The sequence below is a fragment of the Bidens hawaiensis genome, unplaced genomic scaffold, assembly GCF_021521415.1.
Source record: "Bidens hawaiensis isolate Kalapana, Puna unplaced genomic scaffold, B.hawaiensis_p1.1 tig00030316_1, whole genome shotgun sequence".
Classification (NCBI taxonomy): domain Eukaryota; kingdom Viridiplantae; phylum Streptophyta; class Magnoliopsida; order Asterales; family Asteraceae; genus Bidens; species Bidens hawaiensis.
This window is the reverse complement of record NW_027495058.1, coordinates 83266-107149: the sequence shown is the minus strand read 5'-3', so window position 1 is coordinate 107149 and position 23884 is coordinate 83266. Positions and strand designations below refer to the sequence as shown.

The 23884-nt window shown below is 34.3% G+C and overlaps 1 protein-coding gene across 1 annotated transcript; it reads right to left on the bottom strand.

The window, feature by feature from the left end:
• Positions 1-1075: 1075 nt before the first annotated feature.
• Positions 1076-3315, bottom strand: LOC143580306 (G-type lectin S-receptor-like serine/threonine-protein kinase At1g34300). Its single transcript, XM_077063378.1, has 3 exons — positions 3182-3315; positions 2457-2840; positions 1076-2367 (listed from the first exon to the last, which is right to left on the bottom strand). Exons 2-3 carry the CDS (start codon positions 2509-2511, stop codon positions 1289-1291), a joined length of 1134 nt encoding a protein of 377 aa, XP_076919493.1. The 5' UTR covers positions 2512-2840; positions 3182-3315; the 3' UTR covers positions 1076-1288.
• Positions 3316-23884: the final 20569 nt, after the last annotated feature.

Below are 23884 nucleotides of genomic sequence, written 5' to 3'. Positions count from 1 at the left end.
ATTTATTTTGTCCTATTACATTATACTTGTGTTTTCTTCTTAAATTATCAAATTATGTATACAAATATAGTTTTTATTGAAAATGTGCACATCTATGCTATATATATAATTAAATTATAACAGTCATTAGGTTTTTAAATCCAGTTTAACGAATCCGATTGATTGACCCGTCAACTGTTAAGGCGAGCAGTTTGATGTTCGATTCGCTTTAGAAAACGTTAGGTATGATTATTAATCATATACTGTTTGTTTTATTAACTATTATATTTGTTTTAACAAATTTTTAGGTATAGGCTGTTTGATCCGGAATGGAAGAACGATTGGAAAAGACACGAAACACAAGAGAACTAGAACAATGAAAGAAACAAATAAAAAGCGTATGGAATATGAAGAATGAATACGAAAAAATTAGTCTTCAAGTTAGTACTTGTGATTTTGCAATCAAGCTTCTTATGGCTAGTGCTATATTTTGAAACTTTTAATTCAAGTTATTGTATATATGGTTAATTTGTAAAACATGTTTTGATTTATATTTAACTTTTTTTTTTCTGTAGTAGTTTATGTTATTGTATTTGGATTCTTGTTTTGAAATGTGCAGAAAAAACAATTCAAACTAATATTAGATCAATGGGATGAAAATGCAAAGAAAATAAATTAAATTAATGATTAATTGCGTTGAAAATGTGTAGAAAAATAAAAACAAAAACTATTTAGATGCGTTGGAATTGTGTAGGAAAATATAAGAAAATAAAAAAAACAAATTAATTTGATTGTGTAGGAAATGCGTAAGAAAGTGTATTTAATATGTGTAAGAAAGTGAAAATAAACGGTTTAATTATTTGTGTTGGAAATGCGTTGGAAACTTCCAACGACATATTTTTGTAAGTAATGCGTTGGAAAATGTATTAGAAATGCGTAGAAAATTTTTTCCCACGAGGCTTTTTCCCACACGCCTGTTTTTGTTGGAAATGTGTTGGAAACACCGATTTCCTACGCATTTCCAACGGAAAATGGCGTAGCAAGTCGAGCAATTTTCTAGTAGTGATGTAAAGGAATACATTATCCTTTTCGAACGAGATAAGAGTAGTTTGACTATAAAAAGCAAGTATGCATGCACTCTACAATCCTAAATACAACGTAGCCTCAAAATTCAAGAAGCGTTTTATCTTCAAGACATTTCACATGGTTATTCGGAGGCCATTGTAATCTCATTTTTCATCATAAGTGATGTCTCGGTGACTACAACCGATCTTGTTCCAACTTCAGATGAAGACCAATCTGCAACATTTCATGCCATTTGAGCCAAAGAATCACTGGGTTCGTTAGTCCCTGCAAACAAATGTGTAAATGGATTTAAAGGCTCAGGGACCTCTGACATGCCCTCCAACATTTTAACAACGAAGCTCATTACTGGCCTAGTTTCGGGCCTATACTGGACACAACTAAGAGCCACCTTTAACATCCTCTCCACCACTTCTTGATCCTTCTCTTCAATCCCACAGACTATCATCAAATCTTTCAACTGCTTTTTTTCATATTTGCCCCACGCCCAAATCGGGAACCATTGCTGGCTACAACCGAGTGTCACGTCCATGTTCCTCCTCCTCCCAATGATCTCTAAAAGAAGCATTCCAAAACTATAAACATCACATTTGTGTGTAACTTGAAAAGGCATCCAGAGCTCCGGAGCCGCGTAACCTGGGGTACCCCGTCCCCTTGTCATGGTTATACGGGTGTTATCCCTATTACACAATTTGGCCAAACCGAAATCGGCTACTTTTGCACATAAATTTGAATCCAATAATATGTTTCCTGGTTTAATATCATAGTGAATTATTCTTTGAGTACATTCTTCATGCAAGTACGTGATGCCTCTTGCGGTTCCCACCGCAATCTCGTGAAGCTTGTCAAACCCTAGCATATCCTCTTTGTTTGCTTTAAACAAATGATTATCTAACGAGCCATTAGCCATGAACTCGTACACAAGAGCAATTAAACTTGATTCAAAGCAAAATCCATAAAGCCTAACAAGATTAAGATGATGAGTTCTTCCCATGGTACTTACTTCTGCCATGAATTGTTCATCTATTCGCTTGTTAGAGGTCCCATTAAGTACTTTCACTGCTACAGGCGTGTTATTGTTGATGATTCCCTTGTAAACTATGCCAAACCCACCTGAACCCAAACTGACGCTGAAGTTGTCTGTTGCTATTTTTAGTTGTTGAGAGGTGAACTTGATAGGCTTTTCCCTTTCAATGTCTTCAAGGAATTGGACCATGGCAAGTGGAATAAACCGAGAGTCGTCGTTCTCTAATGCATCCGACTTCTTTTTAGTAGTTTCTGGTTTCCCAAACAATGTACACATTACTGTACAAAGTCGAAAATGAAATCATTAATATCTAGAATCAGAGACATTAAATTATAAATGAGTGCGGTTCCCTCAATTGAAAACTCACCAAGTAGAAAAATCATAACACCAAACGCAATACCAATAATCCCAATAGCAAGCATAATTAGGAGGATAATAATTACCAGATACTTCAGTATCAAGATATGGAGAAGGAGAACTAGAAAGAAAAATAATAAGGAAAAGGAGGAGAATGGGAAGTGGAAGACATAATTGTAATAACTTGGAACATATTACACTGACAAGATCAAAATGTGAACTTTTGGGGAAGTTATCATTAACTGGAGACCGTGCATTTATTCCCAACGGGTTTTGTTTAGTTTTCGTTCATTTATGAAGAAGACGCGTGTTTGATTTAGTCAAATGTAGGGCAATGAGTTCATTAATAATTCATTTATGAAGGATTCTACCAGAAGAGTGGTGGGGCCTTACCCTTTTTTTTTATTTTTTTTTAACGACCAACTAAGTAACGCCGCTACCTCGTACGCGACCTCCATTGGCTAAAGGTAGCCCGAGCCGGCCACTAGTCCGGACGGACGGAGCCCCTAGCGGTCCACCTGTTGAGGGATTCACCGGATAAAACCCGACCCCCACGCCCGCCAAACGGCACGACAGCGAGAAGCCGGTAAAACCGGGTGAGATCAGGACTCGAACCCTGGAAAGCCAGGGTCATCCCTCATATCTCCCATATATAGGTGATAGAGAGGTTTGATCCCTCTACCTCTCACTTGTAAAGTGAGTGCTTTACCATTAAGCCACAGCCAACTTATATACCCTTATTTGGTTCAATCAACTTACATTTTATATTCTGTATTTTGTCAAGCCTAAAAATCTAAAATCAATTATTTATATGCTTGTTCATTTGGTTTTAGCAGATAATGAACACTTTATAACCAAAGAGAAACCGAGTTTTTTTTTTCAAACTAGTGTTAGTGAAAAACCTATTAATAAAACAGTGTTCCCTAAAAACTATTTATCAACATAATATTTTCATTTATTTTTGTCTTTGTTTTTCACTTTTTTTCTTTTTATAAATAATACATTAATTGATTTTATTAGTGCTTCATTATTTGTTTTTGTTTTGAAGCTGTTCTCGTGCTTTTTTCTTCTTTTTCTACCAAATGACTATAACTCTTTTATTTTTACTTTTTTTTAATAATACGTGTCAAATATCAGAATCATTCAATATAAATTAAAAAAAAATAGAAAACATAAAAGACTAACCGAACATCAAAACTTGACCCGCTACCAATCTTGATATCAAATATAAACAAAATAAAGATGTCAAATAACGCTGAGTTTCTACAACTCTTAATACCAAACACAAATAAAAAAGTCAAATAAAATCGAGTTATCTTTTTCTTCTTGTAAAAGAAATCAATGAGCTATCTTAAGCTTTCAACAAGTAGAGTTCGATCTCAACTTTTCAACTTGTTAAAATAAATGAGCGGAGTCAAGCCGGCTCGCTTTTCAAACGTGTGCTCTGGCTCAGCTCGTGAACAACTCTAATCGGTTCAAGTTTGGTATTTGCTAATTTATGTTCTCTTTACACTTAGATTTTCAAATATGGTGATTCAATAATAAATTCCTTAAACTAAAACTTAAAAATATTGTTGTTTTCTGATAGTGCATAAAATAGAACGAGGTACAACACTAAACTTAATATTTACTATTATCATAACGGAGCTTATATAGAAAGTCAAATTATCAAAATCATCAAATGTTAAAGGAATCACATAAAAAGAAAATACCGAACCAATAACTTCTTTATGGTATTCGGTACCCAATTTTATTTAAATTTCATATTGGTATTTTCGGTACCGATATTATACTAATCTTATCCCTAATTTGTATACAATATATTTATTGTTTTTTTTACCTTGTTATGTGAATTTCTAATTTTGATAGTCTTAATAATAATAATATTAATATGATAAAGAATCTTCGTAATTGTGAGACCCATAAACTTTTAAAAAAAATATGTTTATTTAACAAATGAAAAACAAAAAATACAGATTATTTAATAATTTTTTTAAAAGTATTAAAACTAGTATTTTTATTAAAGTTAAATGTCATTTAATGATTAGGAGTGAGAAAATCAAGTTTTCATTTAAAAACACTACTTTGATAAATACTTTTAAAGGAACACCATTTTAATAAATAATTTTCTCCTCAACACTTTTTTAGAAAAAAACTTAGAGAAACTAAAGTCTCAGCTTTCAAGCCCTAATCTTTATTTTTGTATATAAAACTAGTATTAAGCCCCACCACGTTGCGGTGGGGTGAAAACCATTAAAAAAAAATAACCTTAAAACATTTTTCGAACGCATGTGTTGATGGGCCGGGGGTGTTGGATCCGTGCTTTGTGGCGGGATTGTTAAATCGAACGAAAAGTAGACCTAAAAATGTTCAATCACGGCCATTGTTGTGGCTTGTTAACACGTGAAAAATAGACCGAAAAATAAAACATAAAAATAATAACAAAGTCGTCTTATGATCGAAAAGTTGAATGCGGAAGATAGAAGTTAGAACGTTGAACAACACATGCGTGTTGCGGCGTGTAAATTTGCAAAGTTTATACTAAAACATTAAATGCAAATTTTGTAAAAGATGAAAAGTATTAGAGAACAAAGTTGAAAGTAGAAAGTTGTTGAGATTAAAAATGAAACATACTTTGTGACAAACTTGTAAAAAATAAAATATATAAGGACTAAAGATTAACTATAAAAACTATAGGATGAAAAATAAAAAAGAAAAAATTAGAAAAAAAACCTTAATGCAAAATATACAAGTCATGATGCATACAAATCTTTACAATTGTTATATATATAATTAAAAGAGATATTGTAATATCCTGATTTTTGGAAACCCTAAAATTAAATGTTTGTAGAGAGCTGTTAAATCATAATTGAGGACTTTTGAATTAAGAGAAGTTATTATAATTTATTTTGTTATATATATTGAGTTTCTTAAAGAATTGAGATGGTTTTCGGAAAAAAAGGAATTTAAATTTTCATTTACTACGTATTCTTTTTCTTAAATGTTAATGTGGTTTTTGAAGAATGGAGTTGGGAAACTTTTTATTTTAAATTCAATTCAATATCTCTCCATATTTAGCATTAGTCAACAATGAATAAACATGCATTATAGCCTTATGTTTGGAATGGAAATTTATTTTATTATTGTCAAGTTTTGACTTTCTTCCAACCAAAGCTACATCTATTTTTTTTTCGGTTTAATATGCCGAGATTTTTGTTGTCAATTACTATATAGAAAAATGACTATGGAATATTGATTTTTTATTCTATAAATACAAAACTTGCCTCATGTATATAACACCTGATATAAAGTCCCATCTAGTCCTCCTTCCGGAACTCCGTGCCTTCTGTTTAGGACATTATGGTGGTCTCGTAAACTAGATTTCTTGAAGTCATATAAGCGGCCGAGCGGACCCCAGTAGTTTCGAGCGTAGTTCTAAAATCCAAAGTCTACCAAGTTTTCGCAATTGTTTACTTCTCGCTCAAGGAATCTTTGTTTAGTTAACGCTAATCGTCATTCAGGTTTGGACCTCTTAACAACTTATGTGTACGGATTTGGTTTCCATTACTTCATAACGGGGAACTTTAATTCGTTATTTAAATTGCTTATGTGATCATAGTGTATTTATTGTGTGTGTATATATATATATATAAATAGTTATATATAGATATATTGAATTATTGACGCATTGAACAATTGATTGCGACACACCACAAGGTGACGCGCTGAAAAAGTGATTGCGACGCACCGAAAGCTGACGCGCTGAAAAAGTGTATGTGACCAAGTGAATGTGTTTATTTTTACCAAGTGAATGTGACGAATTGACCAAGCGAATGTGACCAAGTGAATGTGAATTATTGAATGTGTATGTATATATATTGATTGTTAGCTATTAAATATGGCATATCATTTTCGTTATAGTTGTTGTCCCACTGAGTAATTCTTTACTCAGACGTGCATATTTTGTTTATATGTGCGTCAGGTAACATGGCTATCTGGAAGGATCAGATCGATGGTTTAAGGGGAAAATCTTAATGATTCAAGGATTTTTCGTATTTTATATTTTGTAATTATTGTAAGCGATTTAATGTTTTATCATTTATGAAAATCAATGCTTTGAGTTCTGACCTACTGTAAAAGTGACACGTCAGCCTTAGCGCGGGTGGGGTGTTACAGATACATATTATTATTATTATTATTATTATTATTATTATTATTATATAATTAAGAAGTTTGGCGACGCAGTCACGTGATCGGTCGCCAAACTTCTTATTTGCTTTTAGTTTGTTTTACATTTTCAAATTTGTGTCAGATTGCTACTGGAAAATGCGGGGCTTTTTTATCGTTTATATCATCAAATGTTTCCCGTCAAATTCGTGTCAGCTCGCGGTCATAATCCATGGTTTTTTTTTCCTTATCGATTCTAGACGAATCCGCGTCAGGTTAAGGCTACAACACCCCTATATTTTTGGTTTTTATCATGGTCTTTTTTATGTAAATGTGTTAATTTGTTGTATTTTGAGTGTGCACGAATTAACTTATTTGACGCGATCGCAACCCAAGGCTTTTTTCCCCTGTGAGTTATTTATAGTCCATAGATTCTGGACGAATCCACGTCAGGTCAAGGCCACAATGCGCCTATATTTTTGGTTTTCGCCATGGTCTTTTTTATGTAAATATGTTAATTTGTTGTAATTTGAGCGTTGACGAATTAATTTATTCAATTCCTTTAAATTCGGAGTCGTAACACGATACCTACTGAACCCGTGTCGATTCACCACCACAACACATGGTTTTTTATGTATGATTTAGTCTAGACAACGTCGATTCCGACTGAATTCGCGTTAGTTCGCAAACGCAACGCGTGAGGTTTTTTATAATGTTTTTTTATACCCCGATTCCATAGTCAAGGAATTCGTATCAGTTCTCAATTGCAACACGTGTGTTTTTTTTGTTCCCCACATTTTTAAAATCTTTAAATATGTTCAATTGTTTTATATTTAAGAGTGGACGAATTTATGGGTTGCTTTATTTTTTTGGGTCGTAACTAGATATCAATCGAAGTGTCATCGGTTCTTAACCGCAACGCGTGTTTTGTTATGTTAATTTGGTGTATTTTTGCGTTAACAAAGTTTTTTTTGGGAGCGGGGGGGGGGGGGGGTGTAATTACTTGTTTTGTAACCTGACACCGATCGAATTCGCCTCGACTCGCAGACGTTGGGGTGAGCAATAACCAAATCGTTAACCGAAACCGAACCGATAACCAACGAAACCGAACCGAAAAACTGAAAACCGAAATTAACCGAAACGTACCGAACTCTTCATTTTTTCATATTTTCAAGTTTTTTTCCTCTATTTCATGTAGTATATGTATTAATTGTTTAATACTATCATTTTCATGTATTTATATCTCCATTTCATGTATTAATATCTCAATTTCATATATTTATACCTTTATTTCATGTAGTTTTACATTCATTTAATGTATTTAAGCATTCATTTTATGTAATTTTAAGCAAAATTTGATATAGGTTATTAACCGAAAATAACCGAACCAAACCGATAACCGATCGGTTCGGGTGGGTTAATGCTAATAACCGAACCGAACTGTGCACACCCCTAGCAGACGCACCGCATGATTTGATAAGTTGTACGAGTACAACTATCAATAACCTCAACTCGACGCAACACGCGGGGAATCTTCCTAGTGTGTGTGTATATATATATATATATATATATATAAATGGTTGTTAACTCACAAAAATTACTATTTATCGAATAAACGAATTACCTTTTTACATGTGATCAAAACGGTTAAATTGTCATCTTCATTAAAAGCTCTCCACCAGTATAATTTAATCCATTTTCTAGATTGACTTTAATATTATTTCTTGTTCATATGGGTTTTTAGTTTTTAGTTGGACGGGTTAATTTAATTCTTTTCTAAATTTTATTTTCATATTGTTTTATTTCTATAAATATAAAATATTTTATTTTTAATTTAAAATTTTAAAATACCGTGTTTTTTTAAACGACAAATATATTGTTACGTAATCTTTATATTTATCTACGTTTTAGTAAGCTTCGTTCAAAACCAACCTAGGTCAAATATAATATACATTTAACATATTTTTTTCACCAACGTTAATATTACTATGCATACCTAGATATAACAAGCTCTCACAATGTGTTATCAAAACATATGGGTAAACATTATTATTTTTAGTTTTCTTCATGACAACTTAAATTTTTAGAAAGACAAATTTTATTAACTTTATCGTTTATTAATGTATCCAACACAACACACGGGTTTACGTGTATCAACATTTCCGTCGCAACGCGCGGGGATGCTTACAAGTATATTTATGAAGATTATCTTCATGTTTTAATATATATTTTAGAACTAAAATCACTTATATTAAATGAACTAGCTATTGTTCCTCATATTACGGGGTTTGTTTTACATTTTTCGTTTCTACGATTTATATAATTTTTTGGATTTTAATTTTTATATTTTGTAAGACCTAACGTAGTGGGACGCTTCCTCCCTAAAAGTGCCCCATAGCGCCTTGAACACCGCCTCCAGGGGCACTATGGGCGCTTTAGAAGGTGGGGGGGGGGGGGGGGGGCTTCCTACACAACGCCAAGCACACGCTCCTCCTCCTTGATTTCCCCACTTTGGTCAAACATGTCGTTTCTTAACGACTATTTTTTTAAAACAATATTTTAATCTTCATCATCCTTTATCTATATCGAACAAACCATTTTTTAAAACACATCTTCTCATTCTTTCCTTTTTTATCAAAATCAAAACAAAAAAAACTTCTGATCTACCCACCATGAATCCATTCCATGTTCGGTTTTAGTCAATTTGCAACCAACCAACGGCCGAAAACCACCCAACTGAGCACATCAGAACTTACTCAACTGAACATCACCCAAGCGAGTAAACCAACCCCCACCTTACCGACCGATTGGAATTTCGACCACAACATGTTGTCATACATGCAATTTTTAGGGTTGCTCGCCAACCTACCACCAGTTGGTTTTAATCAACCGACTCATCTGCACTTCCCGCTAAACTTCCCACCGATACTAGAGGAGACGGTTTCGAAGACACAACTCGATCCGGTGATTCAAGACGAGCCAAAGACATAACCCGGCTCGAGCAAATCTAAAAAAGCCGGTTCAAGCAAAGCCAAACGAGGACGATCACACAAAACGAAAGACGCGACCGAGTCTCGTATTTAAAAAAAACAACTCAACTATGGACCCACGAGGAGTATTTGACCCTTTCACGGGCGTGGTGCACGGTCTCGGAAGATCCCGAGTGTTGTAAGTGTTGTTAATAATTTTTTTTATTTATGTTCAAAATATTAAAGGTTACTAATATGTTTTCTACTAGTGATGCTTTTTTTTAATTTGTTTTATTTTTAATGTAGTTTTTCTAATTTATTTCATTTAACAAAATGTTATTTGTATTATTTTAATAAAAAAAATAATGGCGAGGTAATGATTGGAAGGGACTCCATCCAATACACCCATTGGAGTTAATAATAAACATTGGGTTTGATGATGAAAAGTTTTCAAAAATTAATGAGTCGTTATTACTTGTTTAAAAGCTATATGGGTTTGGTGAGACCCATGACCCTATAAAATTGTTCTTAATTATAAATAATATTTAAAAAAAACAGGATATTAATTTTTAGTATATACCGATTTTATAGGATTTTCATATCGTATATTTGGTGAGATTAATTTTTAATTTAATGAGATGTTATAACTCGTTTAAGGGCTATCTGGCTTTGGTGAAACTCATACCCATGAATTCGGGTCAAATGTATGAGAAATCTTTATTTATAAATAAAACAATCTAATGGTTTGAGAGAATATGTGAAGCAACCATAAAGCTTTTAAAGGTTTCGTTATATATATATATATATATATATATATATATATATATATTTAAGGTACATTCACCTATTTACATCATAGATTATTATCTAATACGAGAAACTTCGTAAACAAAGATTCAATGACAACAATATAAAAAGAATTAAAATATTTAAAATAATGTTTATTTGGTCGGTAAAACAGTGCGCTCATTAAACCCGAACGTTGCGGCGGCTAGTTAATGCATAGTCGTTCAGTATTTCTTACGTTCATAATGGTACCAGTTTTAAGCCCGGAAGATAAATTCGTCAAATTAATATATAAAAATATAAAAAATATTTAATTCGGTTGATAAAAGTTGTGTGTTGGTGAAACCCGAGCGTTGTAGATCCCTAGTGTTGAGATGGTGAGTCAATGGGAATTCGGTCGGTTTCGGCCACGTCGTTACGATACTTGAATTAAAATAAAAGGGTTAGTAAAATCTGGTCATTGGTAAAACCCGAGTGTTTTCGGTCCAGGATGTGGTGAGTGTACACGAATTCGGTCGGTGTCCGTCATGTTTATTACGATACCGGAACTAAAACAATTATATATATATATTGAGGTAAACCAAAGGGGTGACATCTGTTGGTAAAACTCGGACATTGAGGCGGTATGTCTACGCGAATTCAGTCGGTTTTTCGTCACATTTGTTGTGTTACCCGAATAAGAAAAACAATTTGGCGTTCAGTCGGTTTCCGTTTTATTCGTTACGCCGTAGCTAAACTTATAACAAAAAAAAATTGTGGACCATGAGTTGCCGCCAAGTTGTCTAATAGGAGCCTTGGCGGCACCAAAGCTCTTACCTGTTATAGTATAATAATATTCGGTACATTGAATTTACCTGACATTTAGACCAAAGTTTGTAGGAAAAAATAGGGCATGCTTGACGTAGCCTTATCCGTAAATTCGTACTTTGTTGATGCTCGATAAATTCATTGTATTAGGAAAGAAATTAAAGAAGGCCTTAAATCAAATCCGTTGAAAAAACTATGGACTTGCAAAGTTGCAATATTAGGTGATGACGTGAGTAACCTCACCCATCAACAAACTTAATAACAGAAAAGCAGCTCACAAGCAGGGAAACTTATGAACTGAAGAGCAACAAACATAAGCTGACAGATGGGGAAGCTTGACACTTTCTCAACAAGTCTCCTAAGTTGACTAAGAAGCTTATGCTACAGTAACTTAATAAAAAGTCATCACTGTCCAAAAGCTGAAACCTGCTATAAAGTAAAAGCAACTACAAGGCAAAATAAAAGCTGAGTGTAGGTTACACGAAAATGACATTTGCCCGGTCTGCACAAGCTGAAAGGCCTATTTAAGAAGCTTCAGCTTTCCCGGAGAAGCTTCTAAACGGCCTATAAATAGGACATTTCACCAAAGGTATCTTCCCATTATTTTACCATATTCTCTATAAACTCTCTACACATATTCCTACTATATCTTTTGTATCATATCACTGATTCCCACGTTAGAGGTTGATCGTAGGAGGCCCCCTCCTACGGTGAGACCAACAGGTTGTGTTTTCTTTGATTCTTAGCAGGTTAGGAAGCTTCGATGTGATCATACTCTTGAACCGCCATACTTTCTTTGTGTGCTACATCCTTTGTAGCAACAAGTGGCGCCCACCGTGGGGATAGTGCTACTCTGAACAAAAATTCTGGTGGTCTTAGCTCCATTGTTCTCAAGTATTATCTTTATATGGCTAAAAGGAGTGATCCTAATCAAAACATTCCCATGAATTATGATCTTCCGGAAAACGACTCCTTGCCGGAGGAAAACGTTGGCCGTAGTTCGCCGGAAATGAGCAGACCCTTGGTCATGTGATCACATTCCTTTGAGTTCCAAACACCACCCTCGTCTAGAAGTGGAACATTCTCCCCAATGAGTGATTTTATCCTTCCGGTGGATAGAATAGATATGAAGCCCAAGTGTGTTAAACGAAACTTCCTTCAACTCAGGGAGCTGATGAACAATTATGCTCAAGAAGAGCGAGCTAAGGGGATAAAGATAAGGTTAGATTATGGCGAAGAACCTGAGGTTACACTTTCCCCTACACCTCGTCCACTGAACACGAGCATACCTTCTCCATCGAGAAACAACGCTCAAGGACTTAGCAACTCGTAGATAGGAGAATATGAAAATACAAGCTCTCATTGGGAAATGGTAAGCCTCACAGCTTCACCCATAACCCCTAATGAAATGGGAGATTTCACCAAGGACAACTTTTTCAAAGCTTATATTCGATGATACATCCCCCAGCAAGCACCACCCTGGAAGAAGCTTTAATGTCATTACCTCTGGCCAAAAGCATGATAACAACACCTATGATAGAAGTTACGTACTCCATGCCTCAAGCTTACCTACCACCATGTCTCATGCTGCCTGGTATGACATACCCTCAGATAGCTGCCTTGATGATGTCCCAATATGGCCAATCGTGGCCTGGAAGCTTACAATGGCAAGCTTCTCAAGGCTTCCCAACCATAAGCTATCCTGTGGTAACCCAAACTCCAAGCACCATCGCTACTAGTACAGGAGACTTGACACACTTGGAACCTTACCAACCTTACAAGCCGTCAACCTTGTCATGCTTCTCTGAACAGATAGCAAACTTTGTGTTTCAAACAAAAATCAAGATGCCGACTAATGTTAAGACCTATGATGGAACGGAAGATCCCGGAGATCATCTTCAGATCTTCAAGGGAGCAGCTACCGTAGAAAGATGGAACAACGCAGAGTGTTATCACATGTTCATGCAAACATTGGTGGGAGCTGCCAGACTTTGGTTTAACAACCTTCCGCTAAGAAGCATAGCTTCCTTTGATGATCTATATCAAAGCTTTCTAGTCAATTTTACTCAACAAAAAAGGTGCACCAAAGATGCAGTTGTCCTACACCTAATTAGACAAAACGAACACGAAGATCTCAGAGTCTACATGGATAGATATAAGAAAGAATGCTTGAATTATAGTGGTGCCTCAGATAAGATACGTGTGTCCGGCTACATGAACGCCGTTAAGGCAAAGAAGGTGGTAATAAAGTTCCACGAGAACATTCCTCAAACTATGAAAGAAGCTTTCGAAAGAACAGAAGCTTACCTTGGGGGGGGGGGGGGGAGGAAGCCTTGGATAATCAAGAAACAAGGAAACATGTCTTAAGAAACTAGAGAAGCTACCCCTCAGAAGGGAAGAATCCTCGGTTCCAGTCTTTCGTTGAGAAGCGCCCTCAGAAGTACCATGAGCATAGAAGGTCAGATGATAGAAGCCATCCTTCTCGAAATCAAAAACACAAGAGAAGGACAAGCTGATCTTCTCCATGTTAACTAAAAATTCACAAGAGATCTTGGCCTCTGAGGAGGTAAAGCACAACTTTCGCCCTCCCTGTCCGTTGTCTAAACCAACAAACAAGCGTGATGCGGGCAAATTTTTGTGCCTTTCACAATGATATTGGGCACACACCAGTGATTGTTTCCAATTAAAGAAGCGTATTGAAGATTCCGTTCAAAATGGGGAGTTAGCTCACCTACTCAAAGACCCAAAAGAAGGTAAATTGGGCGAAAATAATGTATTCGGAGTAAACATGATCCAGATTTGCAACAAAAGGCAATGAACGATTGTATGGAACCAACTGATCATATGCTTCCCTCCGACCAACCCTCACAACAAAGTCACAACTCCGGTCATCGTGGAAGCTGAGCTTAATGGCTTCCCTATAGACGGAGCTTACATTGACTGTGGTGCAGCAACATAAGTTATGTATGAAAGATGTTTCCTAAAGCTCCCCAAAGAAACCAAGAATCAACTCCAACAAACCAAAAACTCTCTTAAAAGTTTCACTTGAAAGAAGGTAGTTCCCCTTGGGAAGCTTACCTTAGACGTTCCGTTCAGAGACGGAGACCTCTCTCGAGTTGTGAAACTTACTTTCACAGTAGTCAAGTGCCTATCTAACTACAATATAATCATCGAAAGAACTGGAATTGCAACTTTTGATGCAGTAGTGTCCACTTCCCATTGCATGATGAAATTCCCAACCACGGGAGGAACAGCTACAGTGGTACCAATAAAAGAAGCTTTACTCATAGCTGCCGTAAAAGAATCATGAGAGCTGAATGAAGACATAGAAGATGACCTTGTACAGGAAATAAGCATCAATCCAGCTTACCATGAAAAAACCATCAAAGTCAATAGTAAGCTTCCCTCTCAAACCACGAGTAAGCTAATAACTTTATTACAAAAAAGTAAAGATGTGCTTTCATTGTGTCCAAATGACATGACAAGGGTTCCAAGGGAATATGCTGAACATTCCTTGAACATCTCATCCACACATAAACCATTCGCTCAAAATAAAAGAAGTCTGGCTGCTAAAAAAAGCTTAGCTGCCTGCAACGAGGTAGACAAGCTTGTTAGAGCCGACATACTCCTAGAAGTTTGATAGGATTCTTAGAGTGCTAATCCCATTATGGTTAAAAAAATCTGATGTATCTTGGCGAATGTGTGTGGATTTCAAAGACCTTAACAAACCTTGTCCCAAGGATAGCTACCCCTACATGAGATCGACTGGAAGGTAGATTCTCTTATAGGATTCTAATACAAATGCTTCCTGGATGCTTACAAGGGCTACTGCTAGATTTTGATGAAGGTTGAAGATGAAGAAAACACCGCATTCCACACTGACAAAGGAATCTTCTGTTACAAAAAGATTCCCTTTGGCTTGAAGAATTCCGAAGCTACATACCAACATTTGATCGATAATAAATTCTTGAAACAAATTGGGATGGACATGGAAGCTTATGTTGACGACTTGGTCACAAAAAAACAAAAGTGAGAAAGACATGCTTAATGACATTGAAGAAACATTCCAAAATCTTAGAAGTATCAACATGAAGCTCAATCCAGTCAAATGCTCATTTGGAGTCGAAGAAGGTAAATTCTTGGGTCATTTAATTGACAAACAAAGCATTAAAGCTAACCCAAGTAAGGTACAAGTTTTCCTTAATTTACACTCTCCAAACACAAAGAAGGAGTTTCAAAGTCTCAATGGTAAGATCGCTGCACTTAAACAATTTCTTTCAAAATCGGCCGAAAGGTCTTTACCCTTCTTTAAGACTTTGAAGAATTGTAAAGATAAAAAATATTTTCAATGGATTAGTGAGGCAGAAGTTGCCTTCCTAACCCTGAAACAGCATCTAGCTTCCCTGCCTGCTCTGGCAGCTCCTCAAGAAGGATAAGTAATTACAGTCTACCTTTCTTCAGGAAGGGAAGCTATCAGCTTAGGGCTCATTGTGGAACGTGATAAAGTTCAAGTGCCTATCTATTTCATCAGTAGGGCATTACGAGAAACTGGACTCAATTACACACCCATCGAGAAGCTGATCCTAGCACTCGTTCACACAACCAAAAGGATAAGAAGATACTTCCAAGCTCATCAGGTGTAGGTGGTCACAGACAAGCCTATAAGTTCTATCTTGGAAAGTCCATAAATAGCTGGAAGGATAGCCAAATGGGCAATCGGCTTAGGTGAACACAACATAGCATACGGGCCTAGAAAGGCAATCAGGCCCAAGTTTTGGCCGATTTCCTAATTGAAACACAAGAATAACCTATGGAGTGTCACAACCCGAAAATCTTAATTTAAACAGCGGAAGACTTTGACCAAGTCTTTCGGGAGGTGACAGACGCCATTTCAGCCAATCACATTTAAGTATACATTTCAAACGAAGGTTGAACTTTATTCAACCATCAGAGTTATTACACGTGTCATATTACACGATTTTTATTCAAATTATAAGTTCAACATTTTTCATTCAAACACACGTCACTATTTTCCCGCACTCTTTGCGAAGCTTCCATACTTCATTTAATTACCTGAAAAACATATTAAAATAATGGTCAACACAATGTGTTAGTAAGTTTCCCTTTATAATCAAAATAGTCCATATATATGTATATATATATATATATATGAATTGAAAACAACATCCATATAATAATATTTTGTCATTATATCCAATATCAATTCGTGTGTAATCGTCACTACAGCCAGAATTATATTAATAACATCCCGTGTATAATGGCTTACCACCATTATAACACCAATCCGCGTGTTATGATCTACCGTCATTACATCACAAAAAACAATAGGCATTTTATTTCGTAAACAAATCGTGCTGTTATAGACGAGCAAAGAATACAACATTACGTATGACTATCATACTTGATAACCTGACACATACCAGACTCAAAATACGACCATTTCTAACCTAACGCGATGGAAGTGGGGGGCGTCACCCCGATAGATCTACCCATATTTCCGTGCCCCTTTCTAGGGTTAGCCGTTATTAGCCAATTAGACTCATCCCGGGTTTGACACGGTTTGTAAAATAAAATGCCTTTACAATACAATGAAATCCATATGAAATAAAGAATATGCTTTTCCCCCAAAACACAATTAAATATCGATTTGAAAACAATTCCATTAAAAAACAAGGGGGTTCGATAAAGAGACTTACTATTTGAAGCTTTTCGTTCCAGAATTTGCATGTCCTATATTAGTACACGTTTTGTTAATAAAAATTTGGTTTTATTTTTATAACATATTTTTAGTTTATTAATTTAGTCTAGCGTCCACACAAGCACATAAGCAATTAAGTTATTATAATGTTAACGAGTACACATAGTTCGGTTTCCCATTAACTATTAAATAACTAAGTCACTTAATAAAAAACTAAAATATATAATATATTTTAAATTTCAGATGCTAGAAAGTTTTAAGAAAATATTAATCTTTTATGTTTCATAATTCTTGTCGGTTTCGTCGTTTTTGTCGGTTTTACGTTTAAAATGAACCGTTTCGGTTTTTCGTTTAAAGTGTAACTTATAAATCATGGAAAATACTTGTTATATATATATATATATATATATATATTAATCAAGCTTTATAAGTTAACTTATGAGAATATATTATTTTTCATTTTTGTTAATATTTTCTTAAAATAGCAACTTTTAACGTTTCGTGTCGGTTTTCGCGACACGAACAGTTTAGGACTAAATTTTATCATCTTGTCCCTTTCCAATATATTTTCTTATGTTATTTATGAGTATTTTATAACTTTAGGGGCTGTTCTAAAACAGTCCCTAAGAGTTGTGTCGGTTTCGTTTAAAAAAGCCGATTTTTCGACCGTTAACGTTACCGACAAGTCAAATAAGTTGAACAAGTTTACACTAATCATCTTATGAACTAATCACACATATAACAACACATAATTCACCATAAATTACATTTTTGATCAAATCATTTCACAAGACACGTTTAACCCAATTTTCAGGTTTCTAGTTCATATTCTAAGTTTATTAATAATGTTACTAATCAAGTTTTGTTATTTTTATATGAACAAATATCATATTAACAACTAAATGTACATGTTCAAATCATCATATCATTTATGTATAAGTTCAAGCAGTTCATTAACCAATCAAATTATAAATTTCCTAAGTGTTTAACTAACAAAGTTTCCTATTATAGTAACTTTTAATTTTTAATAATGCTATCTAATTCAATCTTCCCACTTTGATTAAGTACAATTCTAAGTTTAATTCATTCAATTAGTTTGATAGGGTTTCATGCATTCTAAGTGTTCTATCCAATTTTGTTCTTTCAATTTATCATTCAACAAATTTCCTTATTTAGTAAGTTGTTTGCTAGTTCTGTCAGCGTGTTAACTAGTCCATCTTTTTAATCAAGCATCCTATCTTAAATCAATTATGCAATTCATCACATATCAAACACGTTCATGCCAAGTATCCATATCAAAATAAAAAATTCAACTTTTCTTAAATTAAAGTTCCTTAATTAGCAACTTTAACAATCTTTGTTAATCTTCAAGTACCAACTATTGATTCTAGCATATATCCTATCTTAGTTTCAATTAGATTATTCCATATCCTTTCTTGATTCAACAATCAATCCAAAATCCCTAATTAATCCAAAACCCAAAAATCCCCAATTTTCAATTATGAACAAACTCTTGTTTTGTTTATCTCTAACAACAATTTCTCAATAATCCAAGTCCTTACTAACAAGCTAATGATAAATAATCAATCCAAATTTCATTATAACAACAAACCCTAACAACGATTTTATCTATGATTATACCAAACTATCAAGTAATCCAACAAGATTTCTAATCAATCTTAACAATCAAAATATGACCTTTAGGATGAATGTATGCATGTATGGGTGGGTTTAATACTTCCCTTTACACATACACACATACTCACGACTCATATACACACACACAAGCATCCAAAATTTTCAATCTCTAAAATCAATCTCAACCCAAGAACACCTATTCTAACCAAATTAACCATAGAAATTAACTTATAAACTTACTTGTGTTCTTGAAGATCTAATGAGAATGAGATGGGTGTGAGTGTGATGATCCTTCCTCCTAATTCTTCTTCCTAGAAGCCTAACTCCACCATGATCTTGATCTAACTTGAATGTGTGTGTGGTTATTTGAATGTGAGTATGTGATGGTGTGTTTGTGATGTGTGTGTAAGCATATATATATATATAGGGTGAGGAGGACATGGTTTTACAAGTAAAACCATGGGTGGCCATTGGTTTTAAGAAATGAAACAATGGGATAAATCAATGGGTGGTGGCACATGGCTTTGGGTTGGTAAGTAGGTGTTTAAACAATAATCTTTAGTTTCTGTTTTAACGTCTTACGAATTTTAGATAATCAAACAAATCCCGTTTCTAATAATTTTTGTCAGACTTTGAACGAAATTGGATTCTAGGTAATACAAGCCTAAGAAACTAGTTTTTGGAAATAGTTGACGTTGGGTCCTTACCGGGTCGTCCACCGACACTCGGTTTACTTATTTTGCAATTTTTGTGATTCGAGCCTTCTAAAATTAAGTTTATACATTTTCTCGACTACTTTAATATGTATTTTAATTTTTAGAGGCCATTTAGACACGTTTGGGATTTTATCCGTTTCTAAGTCGTCACCCGAGGTCATTTTGCGTAGTGTGTGCTACGCGACAAAATTGGACGTTTTCAATTTTAATAAAATATATCTCAAATATTTTTGGAGTTTTTAGACTAAAATAATATCACCTAATTTATTATATTATTTTATTTACGTATACACAATTATTTTAGTCACGGTTTAGGGTAATCTTTAGTCGGGTGTCACATTCTCCCCTCCTTTAAGAATTTTCGTCCCGAATATTTAGGAGGTAGTACTCGAGTCTGATCTTACCAAAGATAGATGAATGTATATTCATTTCATCCGCTGTAGACATTCTCAAGTGAACTCAGGACCAAGTCTTGAATTTAAGGGACCTTGACTAACTTGATTCAATTTTGCCTATGCTTATGAATGTTTTTATTCATAACTTATGCAGGTTCTTCTATGAATAGAATCATGATGTCCACACAAACTCTTGTTAATAGGAATGATTAGCGATTTGTCAGATAGACATTTTCTTAAATTTAATACGTGGAACGTGTCACTTATCCTACTGACTTTCGGAGGTAATTCGAGCCTACACACAAATGGACCAACTCGATTGGCGATTTTGAAAGAGTCCAATGTAATGAAGACTCAATTTCCCTCTAGCTTAGCTCAATGATGGTTGACGAATTTTATTTCCGTATAAACTCCCAATGGTGGAATTGTAACGCTGAAAGATAATTGCTTAAAGAAAATAAGCCAATGGTAGGCGAGTATTTCATAGATTCTTGGAGAGTTAACTCGATCCTTGACATAGAAAGCCATATTAGAGTTCAAATGCACCAGTATATTCACAATTATTTTCTAGAACCATAATTGTCAATTTACTTACAAGATTAGTCTAGTATTCTTTTCGTCGGGAATCAATCATTTCTCCATATTACCTTTTTCCTAATGGGTAGAGAACGAACTAATCGTTTTTCTATTACCTAGAGAGTGTCGTGCTTACTTAGGTGTTTGTGGGAATTCGTTATGAAATCTATGATGAATTGAGCATTTAGACTTATGTGTTCGTCTAATACTAATTCACATAAATGTTCATATCTAGGCATCTAAACTTTATTCAATCAGTTTAAGATTTCTCTTTCTTCAGGGCTTTGCCTTGTACTTTTCCAATATGAGTTGTAAGACTTGTTTGTAACGTTAATCCCATCGTATATATATGTGAAGGCTTTTCTTTTATACTCAATCTTCAGCTACAATATTCATTTTACCAGCGTGGTAACCAATATCGCAAATGTAATTATTGAGTAGTTCTACTTCAATGGGTTACCCCATTTTGAATTCCATTTGATCTACAACACATAGAAAACCCTTATGGTTGATGTATACTTTGTTCTATAAAGGGGGTTTTTTCAAGTCTTAAGAGTAAAAACGTCAACTCCTAGCTCAAACATGTGAGTTGTATAATGATTCTGGTGCACATTGAGTTATCATGATGCATAGACTATCATCTTTTGTCTTTCTGCATAAGCATGCATACAAGATCTAACCGTTAAATATCACAATCACTATAAATCTATTTGCTCCTTCTGGGAGGGGAAAGATAGTGCATTACAAAATTTTTTCTTTGTGATTTAGAAGTTTCCTCTTATCTTATTGTTTCAGGCATATTTCTTACCCTTTGGGGTTAATGTCGTCAAAGGTCAAGCTAATCTTAACTACACATTTCCAATAATTCTTAGTAAGGCCTAAAAATTGTCGCACTTTCGGTAGGAGACCTTGGTGTTTCCCAATACTCCTTGGTAAGTCGATCTTCGGGTATGGATCAGGTCCACCTTGAAACTAATCAAATAGATCATCAATTCTCGATAATAGGCATCGAATTTTAATGGTCAGCTTGTTTAGTTCAAGTTTCTTGGAGTTGTTTGAATAGAATTTGTTTTTCTAATGACACCAATCTGTACAGAGATCTAGATATCGGTGCGTCATCTTATACAAGATCTAGTCTAGACTTGATGTGCCTTGACGGGAATAATCTAGGAAAATTTGTGAAGAAAACTTCTAGGTAATCTTGAGTTGTAGGCATATCTCAAGGCGTAGGGTATCCTTCATGCAATAGCTTCCGTGCCTTGGTAACACTCATCAATTTGGTATCATACTGATCACCATGGATTTCTAGAGTTTCACCACTGGCGAGTTGTAAACATACTAGCCTTTCCGAACCCACGATCTTAGCATGATTTTCGGATAATTAGCCTACTTCACCATCTAAGTCATTTATTGATAAAGCTCAAGGAAATTTAAGAAAGTTATAAAGTATGGAGGTATAGGATTATGCTAGAAGCTAAACTAAGAGGATTGGAGCACCAACACAAGCACACATAAAACTTATCATCTTCAACCCCACCAAACTCTAAGTAATATAGATGATAAAAGTTTGTTTTTAAGATTGATTATAAAAGTTGTTCTTCATGCTTAAAAGATTCACACAAAAAGCAAAACACATGAAAATGGAACTACAGTTATGAAAATGGGTGTGTATGTGTGAGCCGTAGGTGTGTATGTATATGTGTAAATATGCCTTACAGCTATACATACATAAACATGCATAAATATTTGCTTCCATTTCTTAGATGGTTCATGTCTAGCTTGGTTTTGATCATGGATTGTTTTTGATAAAATGGGTTTCATATTTTTAGAGAGAGAGAGAGAGAGAGATTGAGATTGTGTGTTGGTCCATATGCTAGACAATAATAACTTTCTTAAAAACAAGTATCTGATGATTGCTATGATTAGTAGCTTGTAGTTAATTTAAAAACAAATAGATAAATAAAGAGTTATGAAAGTGGGATTTGGAAACTATGAGATACATAATAATATTAAACTTTGAATCATGCTTAAAAATGCTAGTATTATTATGATAATTAAAACCCACTTACTATTGTCATGAAAATTATCTATATGCTCTTGATGATTGATTTACGCTAGCATTAGGATTGTCAATTTGATGCTTGAAATTTTGTGATAAGGTGGTTGTTAGTGTTTTAAGACCCACTTATAATAGTACAATTTTTAATTTCTGAAGTTAAGTTAAAGATACAAGAACATATGAAAATTATATTTGTTTTATACAAATATAATTTATGAAGTACTTATTTACATATTTGTTTTAGAAATATATATGCAATTGAGGTTATGTGTTCAATTCTGGAAATCTTAGTTGTTAATAAGTTAGAAATAAACATATTTGATGCTTAAAGTGCTTGGTGTATTTCGTTCGACATAGTTTGCTTAGCGGTAGCTTAAACAGTCGAAAAGTTTGACTTTTTAACGTTCACCGACACAATTTTAGGAACTGTTTGAGAAAAGCACCTAAAACCTAAATATGAGTCTACATTACTTAAAACTAATGTATATATTAAGGACGAGTAAGTAAAACTTGATCCCAGATGGTTCGTGTCGTGAAAAAGACACAAAAATGTTACATTTTTCGTTTTCGTGAAAATAGTAACTAAAATAAGAAAGAAGGTGTTTTTTTTATAAAATAATCAATTATAATTATATATTTTATCTAGAAAGTGTTTTCTAAACATTAAACAATGATTTTTACAACAAAAAGTTAACGCGTTCGTCGTTCAACGCGAAACTGACAAACCTTAACAAAACCGAGGAAACGAAACAAAAATCTTATAAATTACAAAACTTATAATTATCAAATGATTCAAGAAACTAAATCATATTTATATAAATTTATATATTATTAAAAATACAATTATTTGCTAGATTAATATTGTTAGTGCACAGAAATTTAACACTATCGATACGTTATCCTGGCATAAGTTCTTGGATCAGTGATCCTTAGTCGGATCCCGTCAGGATCAAGGATTCTCAGTACTTATTATTTGCTAACGATTGTTTCATGTGTATAACAATGTATTTGACAGATGTAACGGCTAAGAGACGTGGTCTACCCCCTATTTCGCAGTAAAAGTGATGGAGCACGTGGTCAAAGTGGCTGTTATGTTTACATTCAAGATAAAGGCAGATTTTTAGGAAAAATAGTTAATTGTATTTATTATTAATAAATCCATTGAGTTATGATCAGTTAAGGCACACTACCTATATATAGTACACGTTCATAATCATCCAGAGAACAAGCTAGGCCAGCAATACACACACACTTAGAAAATATTGTATCACTGATCATAATCTCCACCATTGTAACCCGATTTTTGATTAATAAAGTGGTGATAGACGATTTGTCATCACCCGGGGTTTTTATGCCGGCGATCCGACCAAGATCAAGGGCTTTTCCTCGTAACAAATCACGGTGTTCTTCATTATTTCGTTTACATATTCATTATTATCACCATAGCACTATACCTCACATTTACAGATTTGGATACATTATCCTTGAGTGATTTTTGTCCAAAACAAATATAAAGTATGATACTTGTTAATACTTGGTGTTTACTTGTATACATGTATATTTGCTAGTTGCTAATTAAGATATGTATATAAATAAGTTAAAACCT